At 43.8% G+C, this 16,771-nt stretch overlaps 1 protein-coding gene across 1 annotated transcript in view; it reads left to right on the top strand.

The window, feature by feature from the left end:
• ITM2B (integral membrane protein 2B) overlaps window positions 1-16,267 on the top strand; it is a 55,432-nt gene extending 39,165 nt beyond the window's left edge. The window contains exons 4-6 of the mRNA XM_073614118.1: window positions 6,683-6,793; window positions 7,575-7,725; window positions 13,649-16,267. Coding sequence (XP_073470219.1) covers window positions 6,683-6,793; window positions 7,575-7,725; window positions 13,649-13,734 — 348 coding nt within the window. The 3' untranslated portion in view covers window positions 13,735-16,267. The remainder of the gene's footprint in view (window positions 1-6,682; window positions 6,794-7,574; window positions 7,726-13,648) is intronic.
• Window positions 16,268-16,771: the final 504 nt, after the last annotated feature.

Genomic DNA, 16,771 nt, shown 5'->3' with positions numbered 1-16,771 from the left:
GCAAGGTTTGTAGTTTAGGGAAGTTGGCTCTTTTGAAATTCAGTGTCTTTGTATTCCCTATGTTTCCTATTTGTATGATTTATACTGAAACTAATTGACCTGTGATCGCTGTTACCTAAATTGCCCCGTATTTCCACATCCGTGATCAGGTCTGTATTGTTGGTAATCAGTAGATCTAGTAATGCTTTTTTTCTAGTTGGTGCGTCTACCATCTGACCCATAAAATTGTCCTGCAAGACATTAAGGAACTGGTGAGCCTTAAATGAATGCACGGTTCCCTCCGCACAGTCTGTCTGGATAATTAAAATCCCCCATGATAACTTCCCATCCTTGCTGCTAATCCAAATCCAGTATTTTTTTTTTCCCCTTAGCTTCATCCCTTTGGAGCTCTACCCATAAGGATTCCACCTCCTCCCTAGCTCCCTCAGTGATGTCATCTCTCACATTCACTTGTACATTTATTCTTGATCTATAGGCATACCCCTCCCCCTTTTTTACCCTCTCTATCCTTGCGGTAAAGGGTATACCCTTGAATGTTTGCCAGCCAATCATGAGAGCTGTTGAACCAGGTCTCTGAAATTCCCACAAAATCCAAATCCTCTTTGTACAACAGTATCTCTAGTTCACCCATCTTGTCCGCCATGCTCCTGGCATTGGTGAACATGCCACATAGTTTAGACCCGTCGCATATTGTCCTCGTATTGGGTGTTTCGAGATTGCAACTAGGACTTGCTACTATACTTACCTTGGATTTTTGTGCTTTGGTCAACCTACCTAATGCCCCCAATACTGCCCTCTGGAATATGTTCCGCGCTGACTATCTCTACCTCTGGACCCTCCTTCCCATCATCTAGTTTAAAAACTCCTCTAACTTTTTGGCCATCTTCATTCCCAGCTGATCTGCACGCTCCTCATTTAGGTGCAGTCCGTCCCTTCTATAGTACCGGTTATCGACTGAGAAGTCGGCCCAGTCCTCCAGGAACCTAAACCCCTACTTACTACACCAGCTCTTCAGCCACTTGTTTACTTCCCTAATCTCCCTCTGCCTTTCTGGTGTGGCTCGATGTACCGGTAGTATTCCTGAGAATACTAACTTGGAGGTCCTTTTCCTCAATTTAGCTCCTAAGTCTCTAAAACCGTTCTTTAGGACACTCCATCTGCCTCTGACTTTGTCATTGGTGCCAACGTGCACCATGACAGCTGGGCCTTCCCCAGCCCCTCCCAGTAATCTGTCCACCAGATCCGTGATATGCCAAACCCGAGCGCCCGGTAGACAACCTACTGTTCAGCACTTCAGGTATTTGTTACAGATTGCCCTCTCTGTCCTAAGAATTGAGTCCCCTACCACCAGAATCTCTTTCCTTTCCCTTCGCTGCCCCCCCCCCCCCCCCCCCCCCTCACTGGATGAATTCTTCCCCCAGCAGCTAGGAGAGTCCTTCAGCTCCAGTGCTGGTCCCTGACTGGATTCACCAATGTCACTCAATGGAGCGTACTTATTGGGATGCTCCAGTCCTGGATCAGCCTCCCTGGCACTTCCTCCTCTACCCTTCCTGACTGTCACCCATCTACTCTTTGCTAGTGCCTGCACCTCTTTGTCTCCACCCGCCTCTGTGCTGGCACCTGCCGTGTACATTCCTGGCTCTCCTTTAGTATGGAGGGACTTCTCAGTGCTGACAGTTGCTTCCCCAGATTCAGAACCTGGGCTTCCAGGGAAACAATTTGCTTGCATTTTGCACAGCAGTATTCGCCCTAGATCGGATGATCAAGGAACGCATACATGCAGCAAGATGTAGAAAGAGTTGCCTCTCCACACCCACCGGGCATTGTACCTATTAAATTTAATGAGGATTGGGGATTATACCCTGTCCAAATTACCTAACAACTAGCTTCCTGACACTAATACTCAAGACAATACACAGGTACTCGCAGGCCCACGTGCACTCGATGACCACCCGCAGATGTGCCCTCGCAGACCCACGTGCCCTCGCAGACCACCCGCAGGCCCACCTGCCCCTCATCTATCTATTAGAATGCATGTGCTTCCACTGTGGAGACTCTCATAAATTCAGTAGTGTTAGGACTTCAAGCTATACACAGTGCCGTGAAGAGGCCTTGCAGCTTACGCATGCGTACTAACTAAACACCTGTTTTTAACCCATACTGTCGGACAGGTTAATTTGAATGGTGAGCGGAGCTTCGGAATGTTCTCTGGTTTTTGTCTTTCATGCGTTTTTTACCTTCCATATGCTCTTTGCTGTGAAGGCCAGGTATAGGTGGGACAGGGGCCATCTCTTTGTTACAGATTTATTGATCATCTTAAAGTGGTCCCCCCCACCCGTCATAATGGTCCTACCACTACATTATGAGACATCTGCCTACAGACAGAGCCATATAGTGCTGGGCTGTCAATGCTCTCTCTGGCTCACGGTGCTTTCATGTTAACCCGGTATTCCGTCTGGGTTCCAAATCTTGAGCCACTTGAATGGTTGGGCTGCGGTGAAATCACTCCTACGGATGCACACGGGAGTCACTTTGCGGAGGCATGCAGAGTTGGCCATAAATGCGGTCTGATCTGCGCGCATGCTCTGCTCAGATCGCATGACCCACGGACAGGCGGGGGGAGGGGGGGTCATTTATGACAGAAGAGACCTTTTCGGGTCCCTTCTGTTATAAAAACCCTGCCTGTCAGCGGATTTTTACAAAAGACATTTTACTACTACTTTTAAAGCTCATTGATATAATTCTTCACTCTTCCTGAAAAGTGAGGAAATTAAAAATCTGCATAGTCTCTTGTACACCTTGTGTGCCCTTGGTATGTCATAAAGTAAAGCAAAGAAGGTGTGAAAAGAGATACATTGTTACATAAGGCCCAGAAAGATTAGTTGGTACCCCTAGAAAAGCCTATGAATAGATAATGGTGATATGTCAAACGTTTGATGTAATTTAGTATCGCACGTCTTCAGTTTTGTAATGAGTCAGTCAGGCTATTTTTACTCTTGCTTTTTGATATTTTATTGTGCACCACAATGAACATGAACCAGAGCAGGCAAGTGAGTGTTGTCTTAAAGTGGAACTTTATCACTAAATTAACATTTGTGAACAGCCAGGATTTTAAATGCAGATGAAGCATAACATGTCTCTTCTGCATTAAAGTAAAGTATTTTTACCTGGCTGTTAGCCCTGTACACTAAGCTGCCGAGATGAATGCATATATGGAAAAGTGACATCTCAGCCTGGCAAATCAAAATGACTAAAGATCTGAACACAGAAGAAGACAGGCTGAACATAGCAACCAGTAAAAGACCATATATTGTTGGAGTAGAGGTGAGCATAGTTCCACTTTAAGATGCCATAAAGTGAAATTATAGACCAGCGTGTTAACCTTTTGAAACATGGAGTATGCTTGATTCTGTCTTGGGGCTGCTTAGTTTCCTCCAGCACAGAGTGCTTGAACCTGTGCAGGGCACAATGAAATATCAAGGAATTCTGGAGCAACATACTGTCCAAGTCTGAAAGCTGTCATGGGTCATTATCCTGTTGGAGGACCCAAACACATGCTAAAAGCACCCAAAAATGACTGAGAGCCCTGATCTGCATCTTACATCTATGGAAAGAGCTGAAGCATGCAATGTGGAGAAGGCACCCTTTAAGTCTGAGACGGCTGGAGCAGTTTGTTCAAGAAGTATGAGCCTACCTACTTGTTGGCAGGTGCAAACATGTCAGAGCTACAGAAATAGTTTGCAGTATTACTTCAAAAGGTTTTGGAACAAGATATTAGGTTAAAGCAAATACAAATTAATATTTAAAGTGGTTCCAAAGGCACAAAGTTTTTTTACTTTCATGCATTCTATGCATAGAGTTAAATTTGCAGCAGCCCCCCAATACTTTCCTGAGCCCCCCTCTCGATCAAGAGATACCCACAAGAGCCTTGCCTGTTTGGGGACTCGCCCTTCTGATTGGCTTTTGACAACAGCGGGAGCCTGTGGCTCTTGCTGTCAATCACAGCCAGTGAGCCAATGGGGGGATGGAGGGGGTGGGGCCAAGCCACTGCTTCGTGTGAATGGACACAGTGCTGCTGCTCGGGAGCACGACTCCAAGCTGCTTGCTGTGGGGGCATCTGGCAGGAGGGAGGGGCCGGGAGCGTCGGCATGGGACCCAAGAAGAGGAGGCACTGGATTCTTAGGGTGCAACATATTAAAGCGATAATAAAAGCCTTTTTTTTTTTTTAAATCGCTTTAATATGTTGCACCTTATGAATCCTTAAATGTAGTGGCTGCATCCATAAGTGGGGGGGGGGGGGGGTTCCCTAGGCCTTATGCACACTGGGCTTAAACCCCTCTGCTTTTACAGGCATTTTGACGTGTTGTGTTGTGTTTTTTATTTTGCTGGTAAAGGCACTTCTGTGTTGGCCAGTGTCCATGCACATAGGCATTTACAGGCAGAAAAAAAAAGACAGCAGAGGAGCTGAAGAGCAGAAAAACCTGCTGAAGGCGCCTAAATGTGTCTAGACATGTTTAGGTGAGTTTGAGTATTTAATTCATTCCAATGGCCAGAATAATTTCTTGCATTGTATGTTAGTGAGAACTGATTTTGGGGCAGGCTCACTCTAACATTGTTCAAAAAAACATTGCAGTCAGCCATAACCTACTCCTGAGACCTCTTTAAAAGAGGAGAAATATTAAAAAAAAAAAAAAAAAAATGTAGGCATGTTGTATGAATGGGAACAAACAGCAAACATGTAGTGGGGTTTTCTCGAATTTGACTGCAGAAGTGGGAATGTGCTTTAACCACGTGTTGCCCAGAACATGTATATGTACAGTGGGCTGCAAGTGGTTATACCAGGATCATGGGTAAGCTGGAGTACAGAATTCTCCCTATAGGCACAGTAAAATTGGGCTTTTACTGTATAAGCCTATATTGAGCTCTAATATTTTAGAGTCTGTCTGAGTTGCTATTTTGCAATTACAAAATCAATATTTGGTGTGACTATCCTCTTTGGCTTCAAACCAGCATCAGTTTTTACACTTGCACAAAGTCAAATTTTGTAGGATTAGACTCAGTTGTATATTTAACCAATTATACCAAGCAGGTGCTAATGATCATCAATTTCATATGTAGGTTGAAACTGCTGTGTAGGAGGCTTAAAACTGGGTGAGGAATAGCCAAACTCTGCTACCAAGGTGAGGTTTATATGGTTATACAGTTTCATGTCACGGGTCATACACCATGGCAAGACTGAGCACAACAGCAAGGCATAAGTTAGTTATACTGCATCAGCAAGGTCTCTCCCGGGCAAAGATTTCAAAGCAGGCTGGGGTTTGAAGATGTGCTTTTCAAGCTCTTTTGAAGAAGCACAAAGAAACGGGCAATGTTGAGGACCGTAGACGCAGTGGTCAGCCAAGGAAACTTCATGCATCAGATGAAAGATGTGTCATGCTTCCCTTTCAACCTCAGATGTCCAGCAGTGCCTTCAACATAGAACTAGTGGAAACCAGTGGGACGTAGGTACACCCATCTACTGTCCGGAGAAGTCTTTCCTAACGTCCTCTTCTTGGAAGAATTGTGGCCAAAAGGCCATACCCCCGACATGGAAACAAGGCTAGGTGACTCAACTGTGCATGCAAACATAGGAACTGGGGTGTAGAAAATGGCAGCCAGTGCTCTTGACCGACAATTCAAAATATGAAATATTTGGCTGTAGCAGGAGGCAGTTTGTTCACAGAAGGATTGGAGAGTGGTACAATGAGTGTCTGCAGGCAACATTGAAGCATAGTGGAGGTTCCAAATGGAGTTGGAGGTTTGCTCAGAATCAATGGTGTCCTCAATGCTGAGAAATACAGGCAGATACTTCTCCATCATGCCATACCATCAGGGTGGTCTGTGATTGGCTCCAAATTTATTCTGCAGCAGGACAACAACCCCAAACATACAGCCAATGAAGAACAAGGAGTTGTGGGGAAGTGATGGTTTGACCCCCACAGAGTCTTGATCTCAACATGAAAAGTAAATTAACAAAAGATGATTCCAATATTCCAATATTTGGTTAGACCACCCTTTGCCTTCAAAACAGCATTAATTCTAAGTACACTTGCACACAGTTTTTGAAGGAACTTGGCAGGTAGATTGGTCAAAACATCTCGGAGAACTAACCACAGATCGTCTATGGATGTAGGTTGCCCCAAAGCCTTGAAATATTTGGCTGTGTAGCAGGAGGCAGTTTTCCCTGATCTCAACATCATCTAATCTGTCTGGGATTACACGAAGAGACCTGTTCCTTCAAAAGCTGTGTGCAAGTGTACCTAGAATGTATGCTGTTGAAGGCAAAGGATGGTCATACCAAATTTTGATTTGGAAATCTCTTCTGTTTACTTTCCATTTTGTTACTTGATAAAAATAACTAACACTTCTATTTCTCAAAGCATTCTTAATTTTACAGCATTTTTTTTCACACCTGCCTAAAACATTTGCACAGTACTGTATGCCTGATGCCCTGAATACAGACATAAACTATTCCTGAATATAAAACTAATAAATAGCTCAGGCTAGTTTATTGCTAAAATCAGTTTCCCAGATCTAAAAATATATTGTATAGAATTTTGTCACAATAATTCTAATTATGTGATTTCCAAGATGCTTTGCTCTAACTAGTCGTGTTTTTTTTTTTTTTTTTTTTCCCCCACAGAAACTCACTGCTTACCTTGATCTCAGCCTGAACAAATGCTATGTTATCCCTCTGAACACCTCAATTGTTATGCCCCCAAAGAATTTCTTGGAGCTGCTCGTCAACATCAAGGTATGTTTGGGTGACAGAGTGAATAGTATGATTACTACTGTGAATTGTGTTACAGAATTTTGTTTAATTAGATTTCTTGCAATGTTGATGTAAAATCTATAATGTTAAAAACTACAACCCTTTTGCTGTAGGCAGGTAGAAACAAGTTCACACTGTTGTATAATGCCTGCATGGCTTAATAGAAAGTCTGTCACTCCAGGGCGCCCATGAAACCCTTGAACAAATGGGTACCTGCTGTATGTGATTGATTTCACCAGCAGTGCTGCTGGTGAACGCACCCTAGTGCAATGTGCTCGCTCAGTGGCTTATTGAGTTCTGCATTGCATGTGGTATATTCTAAGAGCCTTCTCTTGCAGACTTTCTTCTAAAGATGCTGTCTGCGTGAATGGTACGTTAACTTATTGGCTTTAAATGTGAGTTACTGACCTCGAACAAGTATGCAGATCAGAAAAGTTGGAGTAAAGTCAGATCACTATCTGCTTACTACTTTCATGTCGGTGACTAATGAAGCCAAGAGGGGCTAGTATTTTCAGAAGAAGGTCTGCAAAAGCAGCCTTGTTTCTTTAATAGCAGGTTTCCTAGAACATTTTTGTGCAGTTCACAACCATTTCTTAAGAATATTCCTGGTTTATGTGGTGTACCTAATCGGGACTTTGAGTTTTTATTTTTATTTATTTATTTATTTTATCATTTGCATCATGGCATGTTTTAAACCACTTTGGAAGATGAAATCCGTATTTCAGATATAAAACCCTTCTGAAAAATCTCTTTCCAATTTTAGGCTGGAACATACCTTCCCCAGTCCTACTTAATTCATGAACAGATGGTGGTCACAGATCGCATTGAGAATGTAGACCAGCTGGGTGTCTTTATTCGCCGTCTCTGCCAGGACAAGGAGACCTACAAACTTCAGCGCAGAGAGCCAGTTCGAGGTAACTTTTTCAACCTAGCTTTGTCAGAATGTATACACAAAGGTAAAACTCTATGTAAATTGTTTCCTAATCGCTTAAGGGACACAGGATGAAGTACTGAGGTACATTGGATTATGCGGCTGCCTTCAGGACATTAGACATTGGCAAACAAAGGGGAACTCAATTATAACCCCTCCTACTTGCAGCAAGCCTCAGTGACCTTCTTATGGGGCCTGACATTGATAGCCCAGATCACTGTTCCCTGTTCTTTCCGTAGCACCCCTTTTTTACCCCTGCAGGGGCAAACTCCTCTGTTCCTAATCTAGGGAGGTATTCTCTGCTACTATGTCTTAAGGATACTGTCTCAGTCCTTACTGATATAGCCTGCACATGCCTATACTTGGAGCTACCTTGGTCAGCTATACACAAAATTATTAGTCTGGACTCTCTGAAAAGCACCCAGCACCTTAAAATGTTTCCAGTACATTCCCTACTGGATGTTGTCTTGTACAGTGATTGGCTTAATATGGATAGTCTTTGATCTGCCTAAACCAGTGGTTCTCAACCTGGGGGTCAAATGATTTACCAGGGGTCACCGAATCCTGGGCTGTTTCTGAAGCCCACCCTGCTCTCCCAGGCTTTTTGCGGCCGCGCAGCAGGGCTGTCCCTGGAGCCTGTGGGTGCCCACTCGGCCTTTTTGCAGCCGTCCATTTAGTTCACGGCATGGCTGGGGGGCAGAGAGTAGAGGTCAGCTGACTGGTGAGGTATGTGAAGTGGGAGGGGCTGGAGGAGACCCTATCTCCTGATTTCGGCATAGGTGTCAGTGCTGTGAAACACCACAAAGTCTGAGATACAGTGAGTAACACTACCTGTGATTATAGTTGCCATTAAAAGTCCCCACTACAGTTCTCAGATCAGCAGATGACCTTAATCAAGAGCACCTAAGTTGGTTGATCAGAACTCCCCCCAGCATTGCCACTCATCCCATTCCCCCCACCCCCACCAAGGAGTAAGAGAAGGAATAAAAATAGAGAATACAAGGAACGGAGTGGAAAAGAGGGGGGGGGACAAAGAAAAAAGTAGAGAAAGAATAAGAGAAAGGACAAGAGACAGCTAGAGGGAGGGATGGGGGGGAAAAAAAACACAAAATTAGGATAGAGAGAGATAAAAGGGAAAGAAAGGAGAACAAAAAGAAAGAGTGGTACATCCTGAAATGTACCATAAGGGGTTTCAATAGTGTATGAGTGGAAGAGACTCGGGGAGTGCTAAATGTCCGTGGGTTAAGGGCGCAAATTACATGTCTTGCCTTGGGTGCTGACAACCCATGCAATGAAAATAATTTTACTGTTGGGGGGGTCCCCACAACTTGGGAAATTTTATCAAGGGGTCACGGCACTAGAAGGGTTGAGAACCACTGGCCTAAATGGTTTGCCCAGCAATAACCTATGGAAGAGGGGTTTCTAGAAGTGGACTGTCCCAATGGTGGACCCAACTATTTTCCATCTTAGGATTCTAACTGTTGTGGATATCCCTGTGTTTAAATTGCTAGCATTCTTTTCCAAGACCTTATTCTCACTTACCCTGCCCTTCAGCCTGGCATTGTAAACCTGTCCATTTCCCAGACTTCAGCCATCTGATCTAAGATCATGTCCTGGGATTCTTGATCTATCCTAATAGATCCTGGATATATCCTAATCCTTCTGTCCTTCAGCAGCTGGAGCTCATGCCTGTGGCTCTACTCTTTATTTATTTTCTTGTGTTGATTGACTAGCGAGTATTAAATACAAACTATCTAGAATGAGCCTCCTTTTTTGCACATCTTCCAAAAACCTGTCAGCTCACGGAGTTTTCGTGCAAAAAAATAAAAAGCATCTTGCGAATTCCTTTTGATTGGGAACACCTCTTGGGTGAATCCCTGGACAACGATACCAGGGAGAAGGTTACCCTTTTGCCCCAGAAAGTCATCCTCATTTTGAAGAGGCGCCCCCACTTGTCAGAGTAGGAGATCATGTGTTGGCCATTATGGTCATCTGGTTCCAGTACATTTCAGACTGGCAGACCTTCACCCTGCTTTGGCGCAGCTCCTCTATCAATGGGTCATAGCCATTGGTCCAGGAAACGGTGTAGTTTTCCAGATTTTTGTTTCCAGCAAGTTCACTATCTCCAAGGCAAAAGGGGCAGTTAGGCCCATACTGGAGCTAAAGATTCTCTACACTTTCTTCCAGGTACAAAAGTTTTGCATGGAATCTGCCAGATCAGTCATTGTTTCCTTCCATCTGGGAGAGCTTCTGCCTCTGTGGACTTTAATGATGTACCCATCTTTCTGGCCCAGCAACACTACCTATATTTTGCTGTGAGCACTCAACATTGATTTGTTACCCTTCCCTTTGGTCCATCCAAATCACCTCAGGTCTTCACCAAGGTGCTAGCCCCAGTTCTTGCTTTGCTCTCAGTGCATAGTTGGATATCTAGAGGACCTGTTTCTGTGGGTAACTCGGGCTCTGTCAGACTGAGTGTATCTTAAATCTCCAGAAATCAGCACTGCAACGGTCTCATCACTTGGAATATCAGGGCCTGATCTTAGATATGGCCCTATTTCAGGGTTTTTATTTATTTTTATTCCCCCCCGGGCAAACGCTAGCACTCCCATGTTGAGACTTTACAGTCAGGAACCCTCTGCTTTTCCTTGAGGGTTTTGGTCCTGATTGTGTCCTTGTTTAAGGCAGTCACATGTCCGCTTTCACTTCAGGCCATTATAACTCAACACTCTGGTAGTGTAGGACAAGAGGGTGCAGCCTCTGGATCATCCCATACACCTGATTAACGAGACCAGGCTTTCTCTGGCATGGTGGGTCAAAAGTTTGGCTCTGAATTTGGGATGGTATACTTCCTCCCAATGCTTTGGAAAGTCCTTTTGGTTTGGATGCTGGCCTACTGCACTGGGGAGGAATCCTGCATATTCTCGCAGTTCAAGAGACTAAGTCGTCAGAAGAAGATGGTCACTTAATCAGTATTCTTGACCTTGTCTGCGAAGTCATCTGACCAAGATTTAGTCTGACAATGCCATGCCAGTGGCTTACATCAGCCATCAGGGAGTAACCAGAAGTCTCGCAGCTCAGAGGGAAGTAGATTTGATACTGGCTTGGGTGGAACTTTCGCATTCCAACCCTGTTTTCTGTGCACACCTGAGGGGGAAAAATTGTCAGGTGAAATTCCTCCATTGTAGGCATATGGACCTTGGAGAATGGTCTCTTTAAGAGGTGGGGATTGACCTGATGTGAATCCCGATTCCCGTGTTCAGCAACGAACTAAGTAGGTTTGGCTCCAGACCCAGGAATCCTCTAGCCTTTGCAGTGGATGGTCTGGTGACTTTGGTGATCAGTTCAGCCTGTTCTATGCTAATCCGGACAGCAATCTGACAGCTGCTGTAGCCAGCAGGAGGAGGGAGAGCTGGCCAGCAGCTGCAGTGAGGTGGGGGGGGGTGCTGAAGGGGAGGGATCAGACTCAGAGCATCTTTTTGAACAAGTAGATCCCTCTGCGGCAGGACCCAAAGCAGACAGGAGGGCAGAGAAGGGAAGCTGACAGCTGCAGGGTAGTCACAAGGGGATTGGGTTTGCGGGGGGGGTTTCGGGGTTGAAGCCGCAGGAAGAAGGAAGCGTTAGAGTGGGGCATTCTAGATGTCAGCAAAGGTGGGTGGAGGGACGGGTGATACAGGGCAGAGGAGCGAAGGGGCGTTCACATTTCAAATCACTTATCAGTCACTGATCAGAGCTATCAGTTCAGCAGAGTCTGCTGAATTCGTTTTCTTAAAAGTTCATGGTCACTGTTAAGTTTCAAGAGTATAACAAGCCATGGTTTGCCCACACAGGGGCAATATTGAACAGGCACCTACAAAAAAACAGCGTATGTACGTAGAATGATTAAAGGAGAAGTCTGGGAATGCAAAAATAGGTAGTACCTGCATTGCATTTCTTACTTTCCTCGGCCCTTTTGATTTTTGCAGAATAGTCTTTTTGAAGATTCCAGAATCGGCCTCTAACGGTTCTTTTTCAGTTCAAAAGTTTTTGCAGGGGGTGGATACTGCTCCACAATCCAGCCACTCCTTCACTTCCTCCCTCTGGGGGACATGTGGGTGTGTTTGAAGAGGTGCACACCCAGGCTGCTATCTAGAATGAGCACGCTCTTCACGTACCTCTGTTTCCATGGCAGCGTGTCCCCAGCTAAAACCCGCATGTGGTGTGACAAAAGCAGCAAAGTCCTCACCTTTCTCTGACTGTCATCTGCAAGCTCTCCTCTGCGAGACTCCAACACCTCTCCCCTGGGCTTTGACGTTCCTGTGTCCTCTGAATTCCTCCTTCCTCCCCATCACTCAGAGGCTTTCCAAGTCTGTTGGCTTCTCCTCCAGGCCATGGGGGGGGAGGGGGGGTGGCTCATGTCTAACAATGAACACAGGTAAGCTCTCTACACAGTCACTGTGTTCTTTCAGAAGAGGAGACATGGTAAGGAGCATAGTAAACTGTTTTCCGTGTCTGTTCTCTGAAATTAAAACTGCTATGTGTATAGAGCATACCTGTGTACTGTACATAGCAGGTTTGTAGGGGAGATGGAAATTGACAACTCCCTGTCATCTAAAGCGAAATATCCCTGTTTAGACCCCGGATGTGTCCCCAGAGTCTCCTTTATTGTACAGTGGTGGTGGGGATAGGGATGACATCAGTAACGGTGATGGGGATAGGGATGACATCAGTAACGGTGGTGGGGATAGGGATGACATCAGTAACGGTGTTGAGGATAGGGATGACATCAGTAATGGTGGTGGTGTTGAGGATAGGGATGACATTGGTGGCGGTGGTGGTGTTGAGGATAGGGATGACATTGGTGGTGGTGAGGATAGGGATGACATCGGTGGCGGTGGACTGATGTCATCTTTATCCCCACCACTGCCACTGATGTCATCCCTATCCTCACCATGAAGCCAGTGCTGGATTTTACTTTTAAAAATGTATTCTTTTCATTTATAATTTTACCAGGAGAGTAGAATATAATATACAGAGCACTGCCAGTGTCTTCTACATTCACTGAAGTCTGCTGCTTTCCTGAACGTGTACTTAGATCGTTCTGTCTGCAAAAGGGAGGGGAGGGGAGAGGAGGAAGGAGAAGGGAGGGGGAGAGCAGCTCTGTGTATTGTGTGAAGTCTCAGGAATGAGCCGAGAGCCGATGTTCTGACATATACTGTCCTCCTATCGGATAGTGTCCGCCCCGTACTGCGCAGGCGCAGCGCTTGCGCAGTACGGAGCAGAAGGAGATGCCGAAAGTGTCCGAAGTTGATCAGCTGACCATCAGCTGTACACGGCGCTCGGCACTTCTTAGCGATGGCTGTGTAAGAGGGCCCCTCGCGGGCTCGCTTCGCTCGCCACGCTTCGGGCACGGCCTCGCTGCGCTCGCCAACTATTTATTCTCACTCTATGTCCACTTGGATAGTAGGGAATGAACCTGGACACAGGGTGAGAATAAAAGCGCAGGCGCCGTGTACAGCTGATGATCAGCTGTTAAACTTCAGAGACTTTCGGCGTCTCATTTGTCCTCCGTACTGCGCCTGCGCAGTACAGGGAGGACACTATATGATAGGGGACTGTATTTGACAAGACACCGACAATCAAGCAAGATGACAGGAAAGTGGGTGGATCCAGACTCTGACCTGTATAAAAAGTCTGTAGACCCTCCCACAGGTAATTAACTCTGTTTTAACAGAAACCAGGGCACTTCTCAGAGGAGAGTAAAGATTTGTAGATACTAGCAGCTCATAAGGATTAGGATTAAGCAAAAAAAAAAGGAAACCCATACTTCTCTTTTAACGTAATTGTAACAGAACTGCAATTTTCAAATGAAAATATTTTACTTTAAGGTTCTTCAAAACAATTTCCTTATATTTTTATCTTCACAGGGAGACAGAAACGGGATCTTCAGGGCTGCTCCAAAATTACTCACTTTGAAAACAAGTTTGCGGTGGAAACAATAATTTGCCACTAAAAGTTACTTGGATACATTGTCAGCCGTTTATCAACAGTATAGCCCTGCCCTTTTGTTGTGTGTAGTTTTATTACTTTAAGGGAAGGTTTTGTTACTAGTGGCCAGACCTTTGCACAGTAAATTCACTTTCATCTCATTTGATTTTTCATCAACATTTGTTTTATTTTTCCTTTTTCCTTCAACTACTAAGTGTGGTATTTTATATTTAAATATATGGAAATTGTCATTTAAATAAGAGATGCTAGACAAATTTTCATTCCTGCTGATTTAGTGTAAGACTTTTTAAAACTTTTTACATAGAAATATCACTGCATTTACTATATATACTGCACTGTTACTCCATAACGCTTAAAGAAGCTAAACAAACTATATGCATTCATTTGCGTCAAGCTTGTTAATAATGCATGTTCATTCACCTAAAATAGACCTCCCATATATGTATACATATTTTCTGGAAAGCTCAGGACTAACTAAAGTTATTGTTTTTTTTAGTAATAAGGATAAAGAATATAAAAACAAAAATATGATAGGCTTTAGTGATCAGTGGCACTTCCACTGCTGATGACCAACAACTCTAAGCTGGAAATGCTTTCTGTAGTTTGAATTTGAAAGTCAAGTCTTTCAGCTCTGTTAAACTTTTAAATAGAAGTGCTGCCTAAGAGCAAACATGACGAGGTGCTGGCTTCAACTTTTGTTGGCCAAGGAGAACTCCTTTGTGTGCTCGTCTGACCCTGTTGTCTCCTTCACCTTAACTTCCCTGACTTCTTGGCTAAGCTGCATCACAAGTTCATTCTTGTCTAGTGGAAATGGTCAAAAGGGCACTCTCATTAAACTAGGGGAGAGTGAGTGGTGCTTGGCACAGAAATCAGGGTTGTAGAGGCCTTGGTAACCAAGTGAAACAGGGGTTCCAACACGCTAATCCCAACGCACACGTTCCTGTAGAAATGGTTGTGCATCAAAGTGGGTGCTGTAGTGACCAAGGGCTGGAACCGTGTCAAAGCAAAAAAAATGTCACCAGCACACCAAGGAACTCCAGAGTGGAGTCCAAACCTTTTTTTCCCAGCGATCACATCGTTACAGCACATAGCAATGTTTCGGAGCCACTCAGGGCCCCTTCATCAGGCAAGTGACCAACAGGTCAGAGGGGCCCACAGGAAAGGCTGGCCATTACACTAGTAGCACCTTTCCATGTGTGTTCTTAGGCAGGATTTTTTTCTTTGGAATGTTTAAAATAACTTACAGGTTCGCTTTAACAAGTTGCCTCCTTCTGTTTTAAGTTTTTACTTTGACCAATTTGATTACTTTTGGCCTAAAGTAACAAAACATTTGAAGGAAGAACTGCTATTTATACATGCAACATGTATTTTCATGGGAGGATAGATGGGTGTGCTTGGTTGCTGTGAAAAACAGTTCTTCATACACAATCCAAAAGTACCTGAAGTTATCAAAGTACCTGAATTACCTGTTTTTTTTGTTTTCTAGGGAAAAAAAATTGGAGGCTTATTTGTGGCTTTCAGCAACAGTTTGACTTTCATGCACTTAGATTAAAGAGGCCCATTGTAGCTGTCAAGACTGTGAGGGAAAACAGAACTGCGTTTTGTTGGTCTTACAAAGACTGTTCAGAGCTTGATGAAGTCTCCTATGCAGAATAGCCACTAACACACACAAATTGAGTTTTAAAAAAGGCACTTATCCAGTGAGAGAATTTACAAATGAATGTGTTCTCTCATGTATGTAAGTTAGAATAAGGATATTATGAGCTTTGGTGTCATTTGGCTTAAATAACAGTAATAGCTGGAGTCTCTCCTTAAATTGACAAAGGCAGTTTATACCTTCTGCAAGCTGACTGTATTGTATGGCAGGATGGATACTGCTCAGTATAGCCTGTTAGAATGTATCTTTTTTTTTTTTTTTTTTTTCTTTTCCATTTAGTTCTTTTAAACCCTGTGTTGTGCAGAGCACATCTGAGGGAACACATTGAACAACCTTGTTTTACAGAATGGAGGTTATGAGGAATTGAAGAACTGGAATGACTTCATCAGCATCTCATATAGTGGTAAAGGTGATGTGGGATCCATGAAGCTTTAATGTTAAGTTTTTGCTAAAATGTATATAAATATCTAGGACACTGTCTCTGTGCATATAGGCATACAAATACTTATGGGAGCATTTGTGTACATACATATAGACATACATGCTTTATGGAAAATATTATGGTCTTAGCATTTGCATTGCACCTTTTTGAAGATGTCTGTGTTGGTAAGTAACCTGACCTCCAGCTCTATTCCATTGGAAAGCCTTTGCAGGTGTGCATTTCCAACTACTAAGAAAATGCAATTATTTTTTTCTGTGTAGCTGTTTTTTGTTTTGTTTTTAAGCTTTTTCTTAAATCTGTTTTTAACTGGTTGATGGTTTGCTATGCCCTCTTATTTTAAAAACAGGAGTGTCAATAAAAGAATTAGACAGTAACATGTGTTACTAATTTGTATATAATCGTACTTGTAAAGGAATAAAACTTATACCACCTGTTTAACTGTTAGTCTTGTGTTTTTATTTGGTTTCATTTTGTGTTATTTGTATTTAATAAAAATAAACCTGTACAGGAGATCTTTGTTCTGAGCTCCTTCTAAGTATTAGAAGACTGGCTGTTAGGGCTCATTCACACGAGCAGCCAGTGGGTGGTAAAGTAGATGGTTAAGGTTTTACCACCCCTAGTTGCCCATCTAAACAAGGACCTGCAGACAGTACTAACACAGAACCTGACCCATTCAAGCAAATGTGGCCACGCTGCAACTACGTCTAATGCACTTGGTTGCAGTTCAGTCTTTTCAGGGTTAGAATAGGTGGTGAACATCGCCTCCTAGCCACCTGTCACATCCTGTGAAAAACAATCAACTGCGGATGCCTATTTATTTATTTATTTATTTAACTTTTTTTTTTTTTTTTGAGGTTTAGCAAGGTTTGAACAAGTCCTTATTGACCTGGGATAAAAATGCAATGCAGAGTTGTTAAATGGAGTGAAACCTTTGGATGTCAG

Source organism: Aquarana catesbeiana, linkage group LG02 (assembly GCF_042186555.1).
Source record: "Aquarana catesbeiana isolate 2022-GZ linkage group LG02, ASM4218655v1, whole genome shotgun sequence".
In the NCBI taxonomy this organism is placed as follows: domain Eukaryota; kingdom Metazoa; phylum Chordata; class Amphibia; order Anura; family Ranidae; genus Aquarana; species Aquarana catesbeiana.
This window is presented reverse-complemented; position numbering and strand designations above follow the sequence as displayed.